At 40.5% G+C, this 24,247-nt stretch overlaps 1 protein-coding gene and 1 non-coding gene across 5 annotated transcripts; one reads left to right on the top strand and one right to left on the bottom strand.

Annotated features, from left to right (window-relative positions):
- Nucleotides 1–5,390: 5,390 nt before the first annotated feature.
- Nucleotides 5,391–23,743, bottom strand: calcrl2 (calcitonin receptor-like 2). 4 transcript variants are annotated; one of them, XM_029506815.1, is made up of 15 exons: nt 23,616–23,716; nt 20,485–20,596; nt 16,633–16,699; nt 16,407–16,464; nt 16,112–16,286; nt 14,438–14,545; nt 14,126–14,238; nt 12,704–12,795; nt 12,242–12,371; nt 11,920–12,073; nt 10,541–10,601; nt 9,771–9,837; nt 9,133–9,351; nt 8,475–8,516; nt 5,391–8,362 (listed from the first exon to the last, which is right to left on the bottom strand). In XM_029506815.1, the coding sequence occupies exons 3-15, from the start codon at nt 16,647–16,649 to the stop codon at nt 8,078–8,080; spliced, it is 1,521 nt and encodes a 506-aa protein (XP_029362675.1). In that variant the 5' UTR covers nt 16,650–16,699; nt 20,485–20,596; nt 23,616–23,716; the 3' UTR covers nt 5,391–8,077. The 4 variants fall into 4 exon arrangements, with proteins under 4 accessions (XP_029362675.1, XP_029362674.1, XP_029362676.1 ...); XM_029506814.1 differs by lacking the exon at nt 20,485–20,596 and having other exon boundaries at nt 16,633–16,705; nt 23,616–23,735; XM_029506816.1 differs by lacking the exons at nt 16,633–16,699; nt 20,485–20,596 and having other exon boundaries at nt 23,616–23,743.
- Nucleotides 5,871–5,942, top strand: trnaq-uug (transfer RNA glutamine (anticodon UUG)). The gene has a single exon. It is a non-coding gene; the product is annotated as a tRNA-Gln (tRNA).
- Nucleotides 23,744–24,247: the final 504 nt, after the last annotated feature.

Below are 24,247 nucleotides of genomic sequence, written 5' to 3'. Positions count from 1 at the left end.
TTTTTATTTTTTAGGTAAAGAGTTACAGAGAAATGACAGTGCAGGGTCTTCCCCTCTGCTCAGGATCCTACAGTCCTGCCCCTGCCCCCGCCCCCCACCATCCAGTGACCTTTGCCCCAGTGGATTTGTCACAAGGTGAAGAGGACGCTGAATCTCAGTGTGTTTGAAAGCGAAGCTCCTGCAACACACCAGAGCAGTTTTCAAGTTATTTGGCCTCCCACTGGAAATCTCTTCTTCGTTGGCTCATAAAAACCTCAGTCTCCCTTTTATTACCCACAAATCCTCTAAAATGTTTCCTGTATCATTATAACATAATCCTATTGCAGGGTAGTGTCAGGACCTGTCACATGACAGGAGTCTGTCTTCCTTCCGAAGAAGCTGCCATGATATAAAGACCATGTATAATAGATGAGGTGTCTTTTTATAACATTGGAGCGGCAGAGTGTGTTCAGCACACCAGCCGTTTGATTTCTTGCATTTCTTGGTGCTTGCTTTGATTTTTTTTGTTCCAATTTTGTCTCTTTTTGATTCAATCTCATTGAACTATGAAATCAAACACTCTGAGTTCATACTGGCATTTTCCTACCACAAATATTTGTCCTTCTTCTGTCATACCCCATGTTTGTTCCCTACAGCTGGAAACAGCAGCAGGTCTGGAAGCAGAGACCAGATCAAAAACTTTGCCATTGGTGCTTGTTTGACTGTGTGTTGACATGGAGGCTTAAGGTTGGTTGGTATTTCCTAACACTGTGGGTACTGCTTTTCATCCTTTCATCTCTCCTTTCTTGCATTTCTGCATCTTTGAGCAGAAATTCCATAGAATATTTTGTCTGTATTTTATGAAAATTTAAGGATATTTTTTCTCATTTTGATTTCTCCTTCTTTATCCTTCTTCTTCTTCCTCTTTTACTTGTTCTCTTTCTTCAGAGCACCTTGAAATGAACCCAGATTCAGATTTGGTGCCAAACCCTGTTGTTCTCCCAGTTTTCACTAGGTCTGCAAAATGACATCTAATTTACCCAGAGGACAGAGGATTAGAGCACAAACATGCTGCTGATTGGAGACGGTTTCAATTTCGACCACGTGGATGTGTCCATGCAGCTTTCCCCAGGTCAGCATGCATAAGTATGTCCTCTAGTATGAACATTAGCCCATTCATGAGCAGATGCAGGTCAAACAGATCATACCATATTGGAGCACATGTCAAGCTCAGGGGTTAGATAGGACCAAACGTGACTGTAGGATCATATACAGTATAAGAAACTATTATTTATTTCTGATAATATTTTTTTCTTACAGCTACTGATTGTACATATGACATCACTTGTGTTTCACTTCAATTAAAAGATCTGCACTTATCAGAAGAAACTTGCACTGAATGAAAAGTGGTTGCACTTTCTTTAGTTGGGCCACTGTGAGTCGAGGGAAAGGGCAAAAATCTGATCATCAGCTTCATCAGCTCCATCACTGGGTTTAAAAAGGGCATCAATACATGATAAAATTGAGAGAAGACAATGACGTTATTTTTTTATCAGCCTCTGATCTTATTGTCTCATATTTTCCTGTTGTGCATTTCAGAAGTTGTTATACAGGAACAAAATTACCAAAAATAACTCAATAACCTTCCTTAATAATATAATATAATTTCATCATATTATCATATTATAAAAAAAAATAAGAATAGGACAGCACTGTGTCATAGTGGTTAGCGTTGTTGCCTCACAGCAAGGAGATCATGGGTTCAACCTGGGGCCTTTCTGAGTAGAATTTGCATGTTCTCCCTGTGCTTGCACATACTCACATACACTCACACACACTTTTGCTTCAGCAAAACAAACGACAATGCCATTTTAACTTAAAGGGCCTGATTAGAAAGGAAGGATTAGAAAGGAGAAGAAGAAAAAGGAGGAGGGGAATATGGAGGACGAGGAGGAGAAAAGAAGGAGGAGGAGTCTAGGACCTGCTGTCTCACCCCCAGCACACACTGGAAAATTACTTTTTATTTCATATCATCTCACAAGGAAGTGTCATAGCTATGTGGTCATAATATGATAACATCAGAGGGGAATCAGTTTTAGATTGCTGCTGCTGTTCATGCTGGTTGTCTGATGGCACTGAGACGTCAGTTTGGCTGAATCCTCCTGTCCTGACAAATCAAATCAAATCAAATCAGATTTATTTGTATAGCGCCAAATCATAACAAAGTTACATCAAGGCACTTTACATATAGAGCAGGTCTAGACCAAACTCTTTATAAATTCTTATAAATCAAACCTGTACCCATCATTAGCAGTCCTGCAGCTGGAATCATGGATGCATGTCTTATAGCTGGAGACACGTCTCACAGTTAGAAACAACTCATACATCTGGAGACACATTTCCCTATCTCTCTTTCTGTTTGTGTCTCTACCTGTCTCTCTCTGTCTTTGCCTGTCTTTCTCTGTCGGTCTGACTCTGTCTTGGTTCTCTGCCTGCCCGTCTGTGTCTCGTTCTCTTTCTCTGTTTCGTTCCCTGTCTCTGTCTACCACTTTCTGTCTGTCTCTGTTCTACCTGTCTGTGTTTCTTTCTCTGTCTCTTTTTCTGTGTGTCTGTATGTCTGTTTATATCTCTGTCTGTCTGTCTATTTTTGCCTCTGTATCTGTCTGTGTTTCTTTCTCTGTCTCTTTTTCTGTGTCTGTATGTCTGTTTATATCTCTGTCTGTCTGTCTATTTTTGCCTCTGTATGTCTCAGTTTCTTTTTCTGTCTTTGTCTGCTCCCATACCAGGTCTATTTTTTTAAGCAACTAATTTAATTTAACACAGAGGAAATTGGGCACTTAAGGAATGAAGGCTTCAGTTTAAGATGGGAGAATAGCGTGTGTGCATGTGTTTTGTGTGTGTGTGTGTGTGTGTCTGTCTGTGTGTGTGTGTGTCTGTCTGTGTGTGTGTGTGTGTGTGTGTGTGTGTGTGTGTGTGTGTGTAGAGAGAGAAAGCATTGAAGAGCATTGAGAGCATTGAAATGTGTTCAGCAGCTGTGTGTTACAGAACAGTATGTGTTCTACAGTGTGTGTGACCCAGAAATTGTTTGGGCGTGATTCAGATTAAATTTAGCTGAGCTGATGAAACTAGAAGCAGATTTAAAGCAGGTAGCTTATAAAAGCCTAAGTGTCTGAGAGTTATTTCTGCTTTTACTTGGTCAGACTGGAGTTTATTCATGGTAGCATGGGACCATTGACCCATCCATACTCTTCATGCATCATGCATTCACATCTGATTTAAGATAAAATGCTTTAAAAAAAACACTGAATATTTATGAAACTGTGCCAGTGATCATGCATTTAGCTATTAGCATTGATTGATCATTACTGTACAGAGATTTGAACATGGACAGTGTTATTGTTTGTTCCTGTTGTCCTGTGTCCTGGGACACATTTATGTTTCCGCTATCATGTTTTCATTAGATCAGATTTTCCAATTAGACAACAATAAACAACACTTAGTCAGAGTGTTAATATAAAGGATATGGAATAATTTCAATTGATGGCAAAAAAAAAAGCACAAACATTACCTGAGAGGAGAACAAACACATAAAAGAGGTAAATACTCAATAAGACGATAATTACTTAATGATTGTGTCTCAGGGTTTTACAGTTTTGTAAGGGTGGGTGATGTTTCTTACTGTGGCCATGCAGCTGTGCATCCAGGACTCTAAATGAATAGATCACATGTGACGGAACTACAGCAAGAGCGTGGACATGGTTGTAGGTGATGGGAGGAACAATGAACGAATTGGAGATCTGAAGATGCTGAGGGAAAAGGCTAGTAACAACCCTGGAGGGAGAGTGAGGATTAGGACAGTTCCACAAGTGATAATCCTAGGTTGTCTGTGTATACATAAACACCATGCCTGACTCACTACCAGTTTTATGTCAGATGATAGGATCCAGTCAGAGAAGTCACAGGATCACTGTTTAACAGGGAGGGACAGGACTGGACCTGCAAGTCACTGCGGTCAGAGTTTTAAGGTTTGTGTCCTGGTCTTGGTTATGGACTGTCCCTCAACTTACTTCTTAATAAAATGCACATATCTAATACTGGAATCTTTTGTCAGGCTAGGATGTCCAGAACACAGAAACCCTGACTTGTCAGTTCAACATTACTCGTTTATGGATCAACAGAGTGGACTTGACTGAAGACAAACTGCAGGTGCAGGAGCAGAAAGGCTTTTGTCAATGTGGTTCATCCTCAGTCAACTTCATTGTAAAACTTTATTGAAGTTCATCTGATTGACAGTCCTGTTCATATGTGACTCCTCTTGTTTGCAGCAGCTGCAGTGCCAGTCAAAGCTACACAAAAAATAGCACACCATCAAAAACAGGGTTATCATTTGAGAAAAGAAGTTGCATTGAAGTTTAGTTTTATTTTCACTCCATGTGTTAAATATTATTGTGTTTGTCTGCCTCTATCTGGACAGAGACACCGTCCTGGTAAGATACTTCCACTCTTTGGTAGAGGTGGCAAAATACTCCCATTCTGTACTTAAGTGAAAGTACTGTTATCTGTGAAAAAAAACATGCTGTTAAATGTGAGAGTACTGATTCAGTTCATTTACTCAAGCAAAAGTAAGAAAATACAAGCTCTGAAATTAACTAAAGTAAAAAATTTACCTTCAACAATACACAATGCCTCTTTTGGTAACTTGACAATATAAAAAAAATCCCAGCACACAAACTATGATCTACACAGTGCTAGTACAGAGAAAAAAAAACACCCAACAAGCCAAATTTAACTTAGAAGTGGACCAAAGGTCAATCTAGTGTGCAGCAAGTTTGTCTGTATTGTGTCCTGGTCAGGATCCAGACTGGTTCATGAGACACTTTATTAGTTTCATGTCTTTTTCTGTCCAGACCAATATATGAACTGACTCTGGTGACTCACTGTTCACTTTTTCTGGTATACAATACATTTTTACAAATCATTGGGTGAAAAGATCAGACATTGTCACACAGCTTTTCCCCTGCAGAAAAGCTACCAGCAAACTGTCATACAGAATTCGTTCATGTGGGGGCTAACTTCAGTATGGGTATCTCAGGTTGGCGCATTACCATCAATTTCATTAACATTCCTGCATCCTAAGTGCAGTTACAGCTAGATTAACCACCAGTGTGTATGTGTCTACTGCTCTTTAATTGGACTATAGACTGTTACGGACTCACATGTTAGGGACTGCAATGACAGTGTGTGCATTAAGATGTTAATTGAGACTAAGTTTGGGACATGTGGTTAAAGTGTCCTCACAGAACCTGTGGATCTAATCTGTGAGTGTAATCTGTGGATGATGGGGAGGGGGGTTGCGCACACTCCTCTGACCTTGGATAGAATGTATAGATAGATTGATAGATAGATATTGATTGTCAGCTGCCCTCATGTTTTTTTTTTTTTGTTTTTTTTTTTTTTTGTTTTATTTATTTAGTTACTACAAGCAATAATTTAACACAACTCTGTCAATGACGTCAATAAAACAACATGGATACCAGCACTCCCATGATCCTTTGCGGTTGCAACGTTTACGGACGGTGTATTAGAACCTCAGCTTGACGCAGCTAACATTAAATGCTGTTGAAATAAAACACTATGGCTGAAAAATTAGGCACTTAATACACTACGGATATTCATTGTATGTTCATTTTAAGATTTTGACTTTCCGCTTCTTTATCTTCCATGTTAACGCCATGACGTCCGGATCAGCTGGTCTCAGTTCTGCCGCCCTATGTGTGAGCCATACACCGATTAAATATCAATCAATAATTATCAAAAATACCGATATAAAATGACACCACGGCCAGTTTAAAAAAAATCTATATTACAACGACCGATTCCACACATTATACGGTCCCATGGTGTAATGGTTAGCACTCTGGACTTTGAATCCAGCGATCCGAGTTCAAATCTCGGTGGGACCTCTATTTTCTTCTGTCCTTTGTGGACCATCAATATGTCCATATCCAAACCGTTCGTGCTACAGGCTGCTAACCTGTCTACACTGGTGAGTCCACTTAAACACATAAGTGTGCTTAAATATTCACTTACAACAATACACTGCATAAATGTTTTCACTGTCAAACTCATCACAAATGCTGTAAATTCTAACAACTTTATTTCCACCCAGCTACGGCACATTAAAACACACACACACACACATATATATATATATATATATATATGTGTGTGTGTGTGTGTGTGTGTGTGTGTGTGTAAAATGTTTAATTGGAATGTTTCTTGAATTTTATTAGAAAAATTATCATGACAGCTGTTTGTCCATCAGCCTACCGCGCTCTCAGTCTTCACTCAGGACGTGCAGCACAGTATGTTATTGAGTGGCAGTAAATCATTTTTAAGAATTTAGAAGCAGCAAGACAGCCACTACATTAATATGAACGAAGATGTCAAAAACTTTATACCCCTCCCCCTTTGCCCCCAAATGGTAAGAACAGTGTAAGAACAATAATATGCTGCAACAATATTCATCACAGACATGATTCAGTTTTAGTTTCAATTAAGAGCTCCCGTTACATCATATTTAAATAATTTCACGATACAAACTTGTATCAATGATGGAGCAAATATTGATGAATTGTACACAAAGCTCAGTGTGTTTGGATCTGCTCTGAGTGCCCCCCCCCCTTCCTCCAAAAAGCAGCATGAACACCAATATCGCTATGGCACTCAGAGCTCAGCTTCTGCTTTCATTGGGTCATTAGTTATTATCCACAATGCACAGGACACACTCCTAGGTACTAGGTAGATCAGTCTGAACCATGTCGGGCTGGAAATATGCAGGTCAGCCTCCAGCCTGTTCATCACTGTACATCACTGTACATCCATATTCAAAACTCCCTCATGTTAGGAAACTGGAGATTTGGGGAGGAAAACTAAAATGACCATGAACTGATTCAATACTTTTTACATGACAGATTCTTCATTAAGAGTTTTAGTTTTACTGAGTGAAGCTCAGTTTTCCACCTTAGTCAAGTCTGCCATTTTAAGTTATGATTATAACCGCATTTCCCACAGAGTCTACTATAGTCAAAACCGTGAAGGAAGTCAGCCTTTGATTATCTATAGTTCGCACATGGTCAACATTATTATTACTACTATTATTATTATTGCGGCATTATGCTTAGCGCCATTGCCTCACAGCAAGAATGTTGTGAGTTGGACTCCTGGACCTGGGTCCTTTCTGTGTGGAATTTGCATGTTCTTCCCGTGCCTGCGTGGGTTTCCCCCAGGGAGTCTGGGTCCTCCCACAGTCCAAAGACATGCATGTCCAGGTTAGGTGGTAACTCTGGATTGCCTGTAACTATGAGTGTGAGTGGCTGTTCACCTCTGTCTGTCTGTATGTGTTGGTCATGCAATGGACTAGCGACCTGTCCAGGGTGTACCACGCCCTCACTGGCTGGGACTGGCTCCAGCACCCAGTATGGCCCAGAAATGGATTAGCAGTAAGAGATGAGTGAGCGAATTATTATTATTGTTGTTGTTCTTGTTCATTATAACAAAATATCTGAAGCTCAAGATTCAGTGCACACTCTATATGTAGCTCCTGTGCTGTTAGTCTGGTTTTTATGAGAACCATTTCATCTTGTGAACACGACTGTTAAGTTGCCCACTGCCCCCCACCCTCCCTCTGGGGCAGTGATGAGAATCTTTAACACAGTAAATCAGAATTATCTGATGCTGAGCTCTGAGGTGAAAAATGACACCTCAGAAGGAAACAGATGAAAACAGTTCTGCAGCTCTTTTGGAGGATAGAAAAACTGCAGCAAAACACACTTGAACTCAGATTCACCAACAGGCCATCAGTGTGTGTGTGTTTGTGTGAATGTGTGTTAAACTATGCACATGGATACACCATCCTCTGATCCATCAGGCTTTATTCCGACCACATACCTACATCCTCTGTGTCTCCTATGTCCTTTGTGTTTCCTTCATCCTCTCTGTTTCCTACATACTCTGCATTTCATACATCCTGTGTGTTTCCCACTGCCTCAGTGTACCTACAGCCTCATTCCCTCTCAGTGTTTTCTCCAGTAAGATGTCAGATGTCTGTGGTCTCCATGTTATTGAGCATAGCTGTCTCTCCATTGCTGCAGCTGTTGTTTTTCTGCTGCCCATTTACTTTCTTCTGCACACTGGACAGGAAGTGGTTGTTGTCCTCAGACGGTGTGGCAACTGGATGCTCCAAGTTGATGGTTGCTCGGCTGGTCTCAGTGATGGAGGAGTTGGTGTGATAGTGAAACAGGTTGATGGAAGTTTCACCCCAGCTGGTTTTACTCCAAGTGAACTTGCGCTGAGCCCATTTTCTCTGCAGCGCGGCCTGGGCCTGCACATTAACAGTGACACTTATGGTAAATTTGATGATCCAGATCAACACATCACTGACAAGTCTGAAGTCTATGGTAGTTATCACAGCTTTTATCGCAGTTCTGACCAACCTCAGCATTGCAGAAACAGAATATAATGGCCACCAGGAGTCCCTGTGAAGTCATGTGAAATACTATAAGTATTAATGCATAATAGAGATAATTCGAGATAATTCCTTAAAAATAAATGTAAATGAAATAGTTAAATAATTTTCATGTTTAATCTTTATGACAAATCACATACTGGATGTGTTGCAGCCTCTTCCCCCATTAGATACCGATGAGCAGTGCAGAGGTCTCCAACTCCGGTCCTAGAGAGCAACTGTCCTGCATGTTTAGATGTTTCCTGCTCCAACACACCTGATTCAAATGATCAGGTCATCATCAAGCTCTCCTGAGGTCTGATCAGGAGCCACTCATTTGAATCAGGTGTGTTGGAGCAGGAACCATCTAAAACATTCAGGACAGTAATTCTCCAGGACCGGGGTTGGAGACCTCTGGTCTAGTGGAAACTTATGGAGATGGTTTTGATTTGATGTTGTTGCTAATGTAAAAAAGTAGTTTAATGTAATTATTACTACAAAAAGCCTTAATACGAAAACGTCTGCTTTGTTAGAAAATGTCAAATCTCATATTCATGAGATAACTTACAGGCTTCAATGTCTGCAGTTGCTCTAATATGTCTGTCAATACATTTCTGTGGCAGGTAGCCACATTATTACTGACTTACCTGGAAATGGCAGAAGATATTTACAAAGAAGTCATAGATGGCACGAGTGATACGTCCCTCTGGCCTGCAGGGGAACAGGATGAACTGGACTCCCAGCAGGGGGATGAGGATGAGGGTGGCTCTCACTGCCTTCATGTAGGCTGTTGACTCCGCAGAGTGAGTCTCCTTCAGCTTGGTGATCAGAACACGGACAATGTTCAGGAGAAAAATGAAGTTTACCTGGGCAGATTCATGGAGGAGTCAGAAGACGAGTGGAAGAAAGAGGAAGATATCTGCTTATTGCCCTGATGAATTTGACGGAGGTTAAAACTGAAGGAAAGAAACTTTTTTTCACACCATTCAGCCTGATGGAGACTAGACAGTTTCATATTTAGAGCTTTCTCCAGCAACACTGAGTCACTATGATAAGTTATTTTGTTAGCCAGCAGTTCAGTTTATCCACATTAAGGCAGATACAGATTAAGTTGACACTAAAAGAAGCTCACGAAGGTTGTGCTTCAAACCATTGTACGCTGATTGTGTCTTTCAACTCATCACCTAAGGAGTTCCAGGTAAACCCAAGCCTCCTTGAAATTTTCAAAAAACATAATCTGAATCAGTAGGATTGTTATCTAATGATTATTCTGAATTGAACTCACAATCAGTGCAACCTGGATTGGTCCATGGATGATGTAGACAAGGTGAGTGTTAGAGCTGATCCAACATCTGGAACAAATGCACAGAGCAGGAGTTAAGTTCCCAAAAGCATCATGGACAAATCACTTCCTGCCAACACGCAGCTGACCCTTCCACAGCTGGTATCCAAAAATGCATTTTGCACAAAACAACTAACTTTGTCTTGTCAGTTTAAGAAACAGTTACTGATATTTGCCTAGCAGTTAGCTGAATTAACATGAATTATGGACTCATAGTGCTAACCATGCTAATTAGCTTGTTTTTCAGTGTTGAATTAGGGTCCTGCATCTTTCCAGTGCCCAAGATACTGAACCATGAACTGGAAAACAAGCCATCCAGTAAACATTCAATTTTAAGTTTCCTCACCAAAATAAAAGTTCCCATATTACAGAATCTTTAATAAACAGCCCACAGAAGAAACATGAGTCATCCCCTTCAGTTCTTCACCTTTCTACACAGCTGCGGATAGTAATACTCTTTCATTGAACTTAATTTCTCAACTTTCCATTCTTTTTATTAAATGTATTTATTATTTCTTTGGCCGTATTTGATTACACAACTAGTAAGGGTTTTAGTGAGAACTTGTATCATTGGTTATTAGTACCAGACTCAGTAAACAGGAAGGAGGGACACAGGCCGGTAGCTTTATACTACAGACTGTCACATTCATGGATCTGGATCTGTGCAGAAATTGAACTAAAAATAGGAAAATTGTCCTGATGCTGCATCTTACTTGTCATTAAAGAAGAGTCCACGAGCCACAGCATAGGTTATGGCAGGAACCATGGGAAAACCTGAGCATAATGAACAGAGACAGAGGCAGAATTATCAAACCTGCACTTTGAATCCCTAAATCAAAATAAAATCAGATTTATTTATATAGCGCCATATTCATAACAAAGTTACATCAAGGCACTTTACACATAGAGCTGGCCAAGACCAAACTCTTTATAAATTTTTTTAAAGAGACCCAACAGATCCCCGATGAGCAAGCACTTATGGCAAGGAAAAACTTCCTTTAAGAGGCAGAAACCTCGGGCAGAACCAGAACCGGTGGGGGGTGTGTTGGGTAGAGTAGGGAGAAGAAAGTGGGGATATTCAACGCAGGAGGAACATATAATGCTGCATGGAGTTCATGAGGATATGGGAGCAGCAGGCATTGCAGGAACATGGGGTAGTAATGATTCACCACCTGCAGGATGAGGACATGGAGAGAGAGGAGAGGAACTGGGAGAGACAGAGACTTCGGGAAACATGGTTATTGATATGTCAGCGCATGCAAGGGAGAGAGAGAGAGAGAGAGAGAGAAACATTCAGTCCTTCCCCCAGTAGCCTAGGCCTATAGCAGTATAGCTAAAGACTAAATGAACTTTAGCTTTTTAAATACAAGCTCTGTCATACAGAAAGGTTTTAAGTCTGGTCTTGAAAATTGCTAAAGAGTCCGCCCCCTGGACTGATACAGGAAGTTGGTTCCATAGAAGAGCAACCTGATAACTGAAACCCAAAAGGGTTTTAAATTCTACTCTGAATTTTACCAGCAGCCAATGAAGACACTAGTTAGTGTCTCTACTCAGTTTTCCCTCTGTGTCTCCTGCTTTTATACTTATTTGTGAAATCCCCCCAAAAAATTATTTTTCTATTAGTATAAATTGCTAAACCAAACAAGAAAAGCTGCAGTTCCTGCAGCAGTAGCAACAGTGAAGGTGGCACACCCAGTTCCTGGGTAATCACAGGATGGCAAAACCGTGTACGTAAAAAGATGTGACTTGGAGAGACTTAAAAGAATCAATTGCAAATGAAGAGCTGGTTGAAGGTATCTGCACAGAGAGACAACTGAAAGTCTAATTGAAAGCCCACCTAACTCAAACAGGTAGATCGCGCCTTCAGGATGAGAATTTCATTCTGTTTGAAAACAGGCCTACTCTGTGCAGGGAAAAATTATTAGACTTTGAAAAAGGCATCTCCTGTTGATGTTTTCACAAATCCAGCTGGAAGAAGAAGGTTACTGAGGATTGTGCTGAAAGAAAGTTTGTAAAAATATCATCATCCAAATGTGCAGAAATGTTTCTGATTTCTGACTGAGCCACCAGATGGTAGATGGTCCTAACTCACCCCATCCCAGGACGTAATACCAGAAGAGCTGCTGCTCCCCCACAAACACAGCCACTATGATGAGCGTGTGGAGGTAGATGCCTTCACACAGCATCCAGAAGTAACTGGAAGTAGATGTATACTGAGTCAGCACAGCCAGGACCTTACAGCTCACCTGATGGACAGGAAATGGTTAAACTTCACCTCAGCTCTGTCAGGATGAATTAGAAGCAGCTTTTTATCGGGCCTGTTCAGAACATCAGAGAGTGGAGTTTTAACATGTGGGTAATGAGTGGTTGGAAGCAACACTCATCAGTGTGATGAAATATGAAGAAGAGCTCACGGGGTTGCTGGCGTTTATGGTGTGATTATTGGCCACTGTGACCGACAGCCACATTATGGTAACAATGGAGTTCAAGATGAAGGAGAGGAACATGTTCTTGTGAAGGGAGATTCTCTGGCAGCTGAGACTCCTGGAAGATGGAGAGAAAACAAACAGTATATCAGAGAGGCTCTTCTCTGTTTTTATTAACAATCAGCTTGAATCATTAAACATTAGGTCAAATTAGACTATTTCATTGAGCCTTAGGTGTTCGTTATTAGCATTAATATTTCATTAGTCATTGATAGCTACCTCAGTCCTGCCACTAAGGGTTAAAACACACTGATCATATTAATGGGAACATGGCATTCAAGCATAATAGCATTTTAATTTCCCGGTTTCTACAGGGAACCAATTCATAGACATATCCCCACAGCAGAAATGTTCAGTCAGAACAGACAGATGAAAACACTGTTGACTCACTTGAAGTAGGAGAAGATGATGAGACAGATAATCAGGGAGACGATAGATAAACTGTGGCCCACCAGGGCCAGGTAGTACAGGCTGATGGCAAACTGCAGGAGAGCAGAGAAGAACCCAGCACTTATTAATGCAACAACAGGTTCCAGATGAAAACCATCACAGGGAGGCAGGGGAGGCTGGATTTTTTTTCTTTGGGTCTCTTTAAAGTGAGCAGAAAGGAAAGAAACTGCTGTCCAGAACAAACATAAACACAACCATTGTTCAACACATTTCCTGTCCATGTCCAATTCCATACTGACAGGGATGAAGCGGCTTACAAGAGGGAGGTAGTCGGTCTGGTGTCATGGTGTAGAGACAACAACCTCACCCTCAACACAGACAAGGCAAAGGAGATCATAGTGGACATAAGGAAGGAGTGGAGACCTCATCAGCCACTGTTCATCCAGAAGCTTGAAGTGGAGAGGGGGAGCAATTTTAATTACCTGGGTGTTCACATCCCTGAGGACCTCACCTGGACACTGAACACCACAAGAATGCCCAACAGCGGCTGTATTTCCGAAGGCGGCTGAGGAAGTTTGGCATGTCGCCTAAGACCCTCAGCAACTTCTACGGCTGCATTGTTGAGAGCATCTTGACTACCCCCATCAGCATGTGGTACAGCAGCACTACTGCAATGGACTGCAGATGTCTGCGTAGAGTAGTGAGAACTGCTGAAAGGATCACCAGGACCCCACTGCCCTCACTGCAGAGCATCTACCATTGCAGAGTCCACAGGAAAGCTGCCTCCATCCTCAGCATGGACTGTTCACACTTTTGCCCTGAGGCCGGAGGTACAGAAGTATGAAATGTAGGACTAGCAGACTAAAGAACTCTTTCTTTCCCACTGCCATTGTGCCAGAGGATTGATTCAATCAATTAAAACCCAGAAATCCACTGAGGCCCAGGTATGTCTCTCGGGTTAGATGACAATTCAAATAAGATTTGAATTTGGTATTTTGATAGGCTCGGCATCTCATAGTAATACAAAGGAGCCGCCCCAATCAGGGCATGTGAATAAAAGTCACGTGTTACCTGACCTTGACATTTTGAAGTGATGTTTATCTAACAGCTGGACTGGGGTGTGAGGCTAAAGATGGTGGAAACAGCTGGTTTGCTGTAGTTTACAGTTTTGTCATCCAGTCATGTTGTCACACTCAGCTGTCCAAACAAGTGTGTAACTTTGGCCTACTCTATCAAATATCAATATCCGTCATAAAAGCTGCTGCTGATATGTACTGTGGTTTGTGTTTCATCCTATCAGGTTTTAGTGTAGTGCAGATCAAGCAGATCATCACCCCTCATGTAAGGTCTCACAGTTACTTTGTGAGAAAGGACCAGGAGCCGGAAGGTCTAAAGGACATTAGTGGACACACAGGACTTTACCTGGAGTTTGTCTTTAGTGTAGGCCTGACACTGGGTGTAGTTAGTCCATATTCGGTTGCTTTCTGGGTGGTGGAACCACTGGCCATCAGGATTGCACACTTTGGTCACCTTCTCTGTTGGATACAACATTACAATTTATGCAACTTGTCTGCACAGGTGACTCAGGTAAATGCACATAGTAGAATGATCACTATGACTCCAAATGTAAAGTGCTTGTGTCTGTCTCGCTGTATTAATGGTATTAAAAATATATTAGCAAAAATTAATATAATAAAAAACCCAATGTTTGTGTGTGTGTGTATGTGGCCTCACCAGCAGGGTCAAAGTCGAGAAAGTATTCAGGGCACATCTGCATGGCAGTCCCAGGAGCTGAGTCCCCCCAACACAACCAGCCGTCCCATGTGCGATTACAGTAAGTCCCTAGAAGACGACACAGACACCAAAATAAAATACTGGACACTGGCCAGTGGACATTGGACTTTTGACACTAGCCAATTAACACTGGACATTGCACTAGGGACAACAGACATTGGACACCGGACACAGGGAACTGGACATTAGACTCAGCACACTGGGCACTAGACATTGGACACTGAACACTGGACAATAGTGTGTAACTAGGCAATACAAACCGGACACAGTATAGGCTGGAATTTTGACTCATGAATTCTTCAGTCTCTTGGCTCTTTTAACTCAACTTTAATGCAAAACTGTGTTTGAAACACTGATATAGAGACTTCTTGTGAGGACGACCCTGTCCCTCCTGTTTTTCACCTGTAGACAGCGCTGTTCCTCTGCTCACAGGCACTGCAAGTTCACAAAAGTAAAGCTGGAATCTTGCATGGAATATGAATCAAAAAATTGTGTCCTAAACATTTGCATCGTTTACAACATCACATTCTGGCCTCAAAGGTGCAATTTATTAAATTTGTTATTTTAGTATTAGAATGACATTTGAAAGATTAGTGAAGGTTTTGATATTCACTTAGGAATTATGGGAAGTATAACAGCGTCATGGACGGATTTTTCCTTTTTATCAGTCTGTTCTGTCAATGTACCTCTTGTGTCCACAGGAAACCATAAGGCAGAGCTTTAATTTTTAATCACTGTTTATAAATTATCAACATAAGTGGTGTCACATTCACATAAACAATGAGTCTCACCACAGCTTGTTGCCATAAAGACGGGCAACAATTGACGGAAACCTGGCAGTACCTGGTTAAACAGTGGCATGATGGGAAATGGACAACAGAATAACATTTCAAAGGCAGTAAAGCAGTGGGTTTGAGTAATAGCACTAATAGAGAGACAAAGGGCAAGTTTCCTTTCTTTCAGACTCACTTCCTCTCTCTTTTTGTATCAGTGGGTTCACATTCCGAAAATGCCTGAAAACCAGTTTGTATCGATTGAAAACTGCGTGTTATTAAAACACATTTGCCAGTGCATTATTCCATTATGTGTATGATTGTAAACTGACCTGCGCATAATAAAATTTTATCCTTTATCCTTAGATTCTTTTCTTTTGTGAAACGAAAAACTATTTTCATTGGTCGGAAGCGGTTTTCAGCCTTGAAGCTTGAAGATGAAAACAGCCTGATGGATAAAGAGTTAATTCAATACTTTAGCCTTCATCAGAAGTTTACAGCCTTCAATTTTTAGTTGTATTTGACTTCAGTCTGTGGAAACGTCACTGAGATAAAGAAACATCAGGGACTTTGTGCTCCTTTTCAAACAGGAGCTCATACATTCATTCAGTCATTCATTTTCTATCGCTTATCTGTTGCCTGGTTGTGGGGAACTCAGACATTTCATGAATAATTCATGAGCATTACAGTGGGTTAGATTTAAAGATGATGCATTACTGATACTGCGTCATCAAAAAATTTAATTAATGTTTCTCTTTCATTTGGCAGCAGAAAAGAGTCACCCAAGGAGGAAGACATGAAGTAAAGGTTGGAAAAGGAATGAGCAGAGCAGCTTCTTCACCTTGGTCTGTGTGTGGTGGATCATTGATTATCTTCAGGTAACACTCAAACTGAGAAGCCAGGATCTGGTGTCGGGAATTGCCCAGTACAATAGAGATGTCGCTGAAATTGTCCTGGTGCCCATGAGCTGCCTCTTCCACAGCCACAATGTTCCCCATGTCCTCAGCCCTGGACACCTGGGCCCACATGACAGGTACATTAGAGTGATTCTAGTTTGAAAAGATATACAAAATACAAAATACAAATACAAATATTACATCACATAATTTTAGATGATACATTCAACTATCACTCACCTCAGTGCCCAGAACCAGAGCAGCCATGATTAAGAGTGTCAGAGTTGTCCACATGGCTCTGGAGGAACAGGGGACAATTTCTTTGTGACTGTGGTCATTATACATGAAGAAAAGTAAATTATTCCAAGACTAAGACGAAGATGTGGGAAGATGAAGCAAAATGAGCAGATCTGGACTGAAAAGTGTGTGCCAGTTTGATTTCAGACAAGCCTGTGTGTTTATTTACATTTCAGAGTTTCTCATCTCATTTTCTCAGCACAGGGAGTTCATAGTCCAGCAGTCCTTCCTCCTCACTGTCACTCAGGGTCAGAGAAAAATGTGTTTATTATTGTTTCTGGGCAAAGGGCAGTATGTTCCCTTCGCTGTTCGTTCATTAATGAGCCACACTAAGGCTAACACAGGCTGACATAATAAGGGAAAATTAGACAGAGGCTAACAAATCAACAAAAATGTCTCCTCGGAGGAAATACTGGAATATTATCTTTAGCTGGGTCTGAAGAATGTCAGATGATTAATTCTTCATATTTAAGGCTGAAGAGAAACTAATGCAGATGAATCATTTCTAATGTTAAACACAGACATTGAAATTATTTGGAATGTTTTGTTGAAAGCAGTTTCTTCTTCTGGGTGGAGAGAAACATAAAGGGCTATGTGGAAATGAAGACATGAAGGACATGCTGTATGACAGGACTGGGGGGTTTCAGGAGACCACAATCATTCACCGTGATCTCGTTCAGAGAGACAGAAGATCTGTGTGTGGTGGCAAACACAAGAGACTCAGAGCATCTCCCTTCATGATGCTTCAGTGAACATTTGAAGTGGCTAAAGCAGTGGTGTCCAAATCCGGTCCTGGAGGGCCACTGTCCTGCACGTTTTAGATGTTTCCTGCTCCAACATAGCTTATTAAAAAAGCTCTCCGCAGTGCTAGAAGTTCATATTACTCAGCACTAATCAAAAGTAAACAAGAGCAACCCCAGGTTTCTCTTCAGCATTGTAGCCAGGCTGACAGGGAATCATAGCTGAATGAAACCAGTGACCCCTTAGCTCTCAGCAGTGATGATTTTATGGACTTTTTTACAGATAAAATTCTTACAGTCAGAGAAAGAGTTCATCAGCGCTTATCTACATTAGACAATAATCTCCTACTGAATACAGCAACTCCTGAATCAACTGCAATGCCTGTTGTACATGGAGCCATGAATCATTCTCACCTCTGAATCACTCAGAGCTGCTTCTATAGTCTCATGATCCGGATCATCAACTATATTAGACCCAGTACCAACTAGCCTCTAGAGATTTGTGACTTAATTGAGTCGTTCATTCTAGATCTGATTAATTTGACCTTATCTTTGAGTTATGCACGTCAGACTCTTAAGACCGCAGTCATCAAACCCCAACTTAAAAAGCCAAATCTTGATCCAAATATAGACCCACATCGAACCTTCCATTCATTTCTAAAATCATTGAGAAAGCAGTGGCAAACCAATTACATGACCATCTGCATAGGAACGGTTTGCTTGAAGAGTTTCAGTCAGGATTTGGAGCCCATCACAGCATGGAAACAGACCTGGTTAAAGTCTCCAGTGATATTCTAATGGCTTCAGACAATGGATCAGCCTCCATACTTCTTCTTAGATCTTAGTGCTGCATTCGACACCATAGATCATAATATTTTACTACAGAGACTGGAACATGAAATTGGCATTAAAGGAACTGTACTAAGGTGGTTCAAATCCTATTTATCAGATAGACATCAGTTTGTTCATGTTAACAATAGCTCCTCCTCATGCACTGTAGTCAGTCATGGAGTCCCACAGGGTTCGGTACTTGGACCAATTCTCTTTACGCTCTATCTGCTTCCTCTAGGCAACATTATCAGGAAACACAGCATCAACTTTCAATGTTATGCAGACAACACTCAGCTGTACTTATCAATGAAACCAAATGAAGCCAGTCAGCTAGTCTAACTGCAGACATGTCTTGAAGACATAAAAGTCTGGATGACTGAACATTTTTTACTCCTTAACTCTGACAGAACTGAAGTTATTGTTTCGGCCCTAAGCACCTGAGAGAAACGCTATTTAATCATCTAATCAGTCTGGATGGCATTAGTTTGGCTTCCAGCTCCACTATAAGAAACCTTGGAGTAACTTTTGACCAGGACATGTCCTTTGTCCCTCACATAAAACAAGTCAGTAGGGTAGCTTTCTACTTGAGTTGAGTTGAGTTACTTGAGTTTACTTACTCAACCCAACCATTTGAGTCAGATGGCCGCCCCCCTGAGACTGGTTCTGCCCAACGTTTCTGCCTCTTAATGGAAGTTTTTCCTTGCCACTGTTGCCAAGTGCTTGCTCATTGGGGGATCTGTTGGGCCCCTTTAAATCATTTTATAAAGAGTTTGGTCTAGACCTGCTCTATATGTAAAGTGCCTTGATGTAACTTTTTTATGATTTGGCGCTATACAAATAAATATGATTTGATTAATCCACATTATTTCATCCATTGTGTTTCTAACTAGTCTAACTGGACAAATCCTGGCGTGACTTCCTCAGGTCAGTGTCATCAAGTGTCACAGAGCCTTTTTCATTTCTGCAAAAACAACTGTAGTTGTAAAAAGCTGAAGGATCATATTTAGAGCAATGCTCCTCATTTCACGCACAGACACATGACCACGACAACATGATACATATTGTGTCTGATGCACCAAGGAAAGTTTATATGGTGTTGCTGCAAATTTCCCACACGCAACAGAACTTCAAGAACAAGAAAAAAGATATATGAGGAATGTGTGTGTGTCATCGTGTTTAGTCATTAATTGCTGTAACCACTTAAATAAAATGTCTTCACAATTAAAACCTATCATGGTCTCCAACAACTCCCAGAATGCTTTTGGATCATCATCTGTGTTCTCAATAAAAAGTCCTGATCCAAAGTTTTTCAGAGAATGGCAGTCTTTCACATTGTCCACCCTCACTGGAACTCATACTGCACTCACAGGGTCACAGGTCATCACAAGGCATGATGGGAAATCCAAATATTGTTGTTTTACTACACCAGAGTTTGTTTTATTGGCCCCTGCAGTCAGAGATGGACTGAAATGGACAGCAGATTTTCCTTTCTGGCCTTTGTAGCTCAGATTCAGCCATTGCTGTTTGTGTAGCTGTTGCAGAGCTGAAACCATGTTCATGTTCATATCGGTGGAGGAATAGTTGACAGCAGAAACTGACTGTCAAGTTAAACTGCAGTGATTTTCTTGAAGGGAGAGGGACAGAGAGAGAAAAGAAGAAGCTGGACAAAGAAAATAAGAACATTAATAAAACACTGTGTCAGCCGGGAGTCTGGATAATAGACTGGGATTCTTCTGCTGCTGCAATAAGGCTTGATGTTATTTTATTATTATGTAACTTAAACATCTTTAAGATCGATCTTTTAAATTGTGAACTTGAATGATGCACAGGAACAATAAGAGGTGGGAGATAAAGACCCACAAACAAACAGGTGTCACATTCATTTACCAGCAAGATGCTGTAAAAGGTTATATTAACATGTATGATCATATCTGAAAATCTGAAAATAACAATACAAACATTAAATGTTATTAAATGTCCTCCATTTTCAATTTTGCCTCTGCAAAAAGATGAGTCATATATTCAATGTTTAGTGAAACTGAAGCAACAAAATGAATGTGAGTAGCATTTGGTTTCCCTCAAAATAATGTTGATGAATAGAGATGATTCATGGGTTTAGAGAGAACAAACTAATTCTGAATGTATTTCTGTTTAAGCTTTGCTTTTTGTAAACTTCTATAAAAAAAATTTAGTTGAACAAATAAAAACCCTGAATTTTTTTCTGGGCTAATGACTTTACTGTAACCAACCAAAATAATGAATCTATGGCAATTTTAAAATATGTGGAGTCAAGGAGGAACTGCAGCTTTGTTAGTCTCCATCACTGTGAAGAAAGAAGTTACTCAATCTGAGTAAGTTTGCTGTTCAACCTCACATCATTTTTAAAAGGTTCAGTGTGTGTCTGTCTGTGGAGGTGGAGGAAGGATGAAGTTTGTGGAGGACTCTCTTACCTTCTTCTGTCATCCTGCGACTGCTTCCTCCCTCAACCGCTGTCCACATTAAACAACCCACAGTTAAAAATAAGTCATTGTTTCTGAGACAAAGAGCTCACATCCTCAGGATCTATATGAACAGAAACAGCCACTGTCACACAGCGTCTCAATCTGAATGAGCTACTATCTGTCCATTCAGGGATCCAGTGCTGAGCCTTGTTAATGTTAATCATCTGTTGATTGAATGTTGGATCACTTGATTCAGTTGTGTTGTGATAAATTGAGCCTTTCAATCAATCTTCAGAGGTGCAAATCAAACACTTAATGCATTTACTGTCTTGTTCTTGTTCAGACACACTCAGAGTCCAAGCACAGCTCAACTATTGTTTCTTTGCATCTCAGTCAGTGCCTTCAATGACTACGATCTGTTTCCACCATGTCCAGGTTTATCAACTCCAACCCTGGCGATCAGACACCGAGCGGCATAAGCACTTGCATGTACACTCATCTTCCTGAACACTTAACAAAGACAAAATTAAGAAGTTTTCAACCTTAAACTACTTCTAAAGAGTGAAAGAGTAACACCAGCTGCCTACTGATGCAGGAAATGGTTCCGATGATACAGTAAAGGCACTGCAAACCCAAAAATAATACCAGCTCAAAGAAGGTCACTACGGACAACATATCTTTTACGTTCATATAGAAAACATGACATAATGCACCTTAACAGGCAGTTAGTTTGAACCACACTCTAAACTATTTGTTAACCTCAGCAACAAAGCAGATCATTACCCCTGATGGGTGCAACAAAAACCTGCATGGCTAATGCAATGAAGAAATGTTCACATATTTTCAGAGACAATGTTATTTGAACACATTTTCCACCATGACCAAGGTCACATGTTGCCTCCACTGTTAAAGTATACAGTATTTCTTCAGTTAAGATGAAAATGTGTCACACTGAACAGACCTGTTCATGTGTGAGGTACGATGGATGGGATTATTTTCCCACAGCTCAACCCAAAAATAGCAGTTTAGTCTAGTGCTCTGGCATGTTTCATTTTTCATCTGTATTTTTTGTCCCTTGGGTTGTAGAAACTTGGGGGTTAAAAGCTCCCTGGACACTAAGATAATCATCTCCTCCCCCGTCTGCTCAACTGCTGTCCAACCAAAGGACAATCTTTCCCAGCGGAAAGGAGTGGACAGATGATGATGAAGAGAATCATCACTAATCCTGTACTGCCCCCTCCTTCCCATCCATCAGAGTGGGAGGCTGAAACAATACATTCTCTGATGTAGTTAGTCTGACACCACGTTCAACACTATCTTTTTTCATCTCATTTTATTTGATATCTGACATCTGTCCCATGATTTATCTGAGAAGAAACAGATTCTATCTCTATCCCACTTTACTTTGATTTATCAAAAACTGCTCAGCTTTTTATGGCTATGAACAAAAAAATCACAGTTTCATATTATTACAGCAGTTATTTGTTAACAGCTGCGATGGACTTGAAAACAAACATGGTTGGTCCTGATTGGTCCATGTGATGATTTTCAGTCAAAGGGGAAAAATATAAAATATCTCCTTCCTTCCTTCAAAATAATGAGAAGTCTGTGCCACTCCATAACCATTGCATCTATTATTTACCTCAAGTATGCATCCACTGAGTGTCAGCTATCTGCACCCCGAGCCTAAAATAGGCACAACTTGTCGGCTTGCTTATGTTATGAAAGGGGGCAGGACTGGAGAGTGAGCTGAGGATTAGGACGAAAGTAGCAGCCAAAGCACCTATTAATACACTGAACACTGCCTGGCAAGAGCAGGCTGTTCAGGTCAGAGATGCACTGGGGGTGGGGACTGAACATTTCCAATGGGCATGTGCTAAGTTGAGCCCACCAAGTGCCCCGAAGTATCTAAAATCCAGTAAGGAACCATCCGGAGGGGGGGGGTTTGCTGAAGACACTACTGAAATTGAGATAATTTTAGACTGAAACACACAAAGCAAACATGAAAATAGCACACGCTGATTAAATGCTTGGCAAACTTTGCAGAGGCAAGTGAAGACTGAGGATGGAATTAGAATAAAAGCATTTGCTCTGTCATACAGAGTGACAACTGAGGGATCAATCCAAACAATAAAAATATATACAGCAGAAAGAGAAATTACATCTATGTAGAGAGCAACTCCTGAAAGTCTCATGGCTTCCCTGAGAATTACTAATGTGCATGTAAAGGTGAACGAAAACCACCTGGATAAAATGCTAATTCTTTAAGACAATAACAAAGAAAGCAGTCACAGTGCATCCAGCTGGTCTGCACCTAAGAGTAACCTGCACACCCCATGTTGCTGTTTGGATGTGAACACACAACTTTCTTGCTATTAGGCAACAGCACTAGCCACTATGCTGCCTTTCTTGAATAGTCAGTGGAGTTTAATTTGCTCAGTTTCTATCTGCTTATCAAACTGCACCAAGCTTTAAGAGGATGATGCTAGAGCCTCTTCTTGACTGTTCACCATTTTTAAGTGTTTCAAAAACTTTATAATGTTATTAATTAATATTATTACAAACATTAATAACTAAAGCAATTAATATTATTAATTGCTTTAGTTATTCATGTTTGGGCTTCATTTCATTTCACAGCATCTGCTGTACTTAATTTTACACAAAGGCTGAAATACAGTCAAATAAGTAGTATTGTGAAATAATTGATTATCATCATACTTATTTTTAAAACAAATGACAGGAAACACTACAAGGTCCTGGTTAATGACAAAATCATTGCAATTTCATCCGTCTTTACAGTTACATAGCCGTCTCTTTCAGTGCTGTAGTGACTCACTGCCTGCTTCCTTCTGTTGACAAAAGGCTAATCCGCCATCTCAGAGTGTGATCTTTCTTCAACCTGCGATTATCCTCAGCTTTTTACTTTGATTTGATGAAGACACACAATCACATTCCTTTGATATTGTGCTCTGAGCCATTTATTTTTTGTCGTATGCTCCGTGGTGTCAGAAATTAACATAATCAAGTCACTTATTTGCATTTTCCATAATATTACAACAGAAAAACAACTTTTATTCTGTTTAGGATCGTGCCATCCTGGTGTTTGACACTTTGTAAAAGCTGAACCTTGTTCTTCTTACCTTTTGTTTGAGTGACCAATCAAACTTATTCTTCCTCCAAAAATCCCCGTGTCTACATGATCCAGTCAGAGGAGACGCTCATCCTGCCCCCCTGTCAACACTGACATACACCAGTACTCAACTGCACCAGTCAATCGAGGCAACATCCACACCACAACTTCACCACCTCCAAAATAAAGCACCGGAAGCTTCGGCATTTCTGTTTGTTTAAATGAGTAACTGAAACGTTGATTCACAATTCTACCGCAAAATGTACTTCATAATTCAAATAATTATTTTTTACGTAATTTTCTGACAGCAGATTCTATGAAAACTTTGTTATTAGTTTCCCAGTCAGTGTATTTTGAAAGAGCCTGCTTGTTAAAATCAAAAGTGGGAGAGAAATATTTAAAATGTGTTTCTGTGTGAATATTAATAAATTACAGTTGATTTCAGAAGTTGCCAGGAGAAATATTGAATGATGAGGCTGACAATGTCGTGATTATCAGAAGTACAACAATGACATCTGCCGTTGACAGTTAGACTATCACCTGAAAATGCAGAAAGGGAGAAAAACTCTGGAAAACAGCATGTGTGTCTTTAAAGTGTTTTCTGCCTGTTGGGATTGATACAGGACTTTTCTAAACAGCTGA

This window comes from Echeneis naucrates, chromosome 7 (genome assembly GCF_900963305.1).
Source record: "Echeneis naucrates chromosome 7, fEcheNa1.1, whole genome shotgun sequence".
Taxonomy (NCBI): domain Eukaryota; kingdom Metazoa; phylum Chordata; class Actinopteri; order Carangiformes; family Echeneidae; genus Echeneis; species Echeneis naucrates.
The sequence above is the reverse complement of the archived record's forward strand: the minus strand, read 5'-3'. Positions and strand labels throughout refer to the sequence as shown.

Excerpts from the sequence above, each read along its gene's own strand:
- calcrl2 (XM_029506814.1), bottom strand. Across the intron at positions 14,546-16,111 it reads TCCACCACACACAGACCAAG|GGACTTACTGTAATCGCACA; the intron begins GTGAAGAAGCTG and ends GTCGTCTTCTAG. Across the intron at positions 14,239-14,437 it reads TCTCGACTTTGACCCTGCTG|AGAAGGTGACCAAAGTGTGC; the intron begins GTGAGGCCACAT and ends TGTATCCAACAG.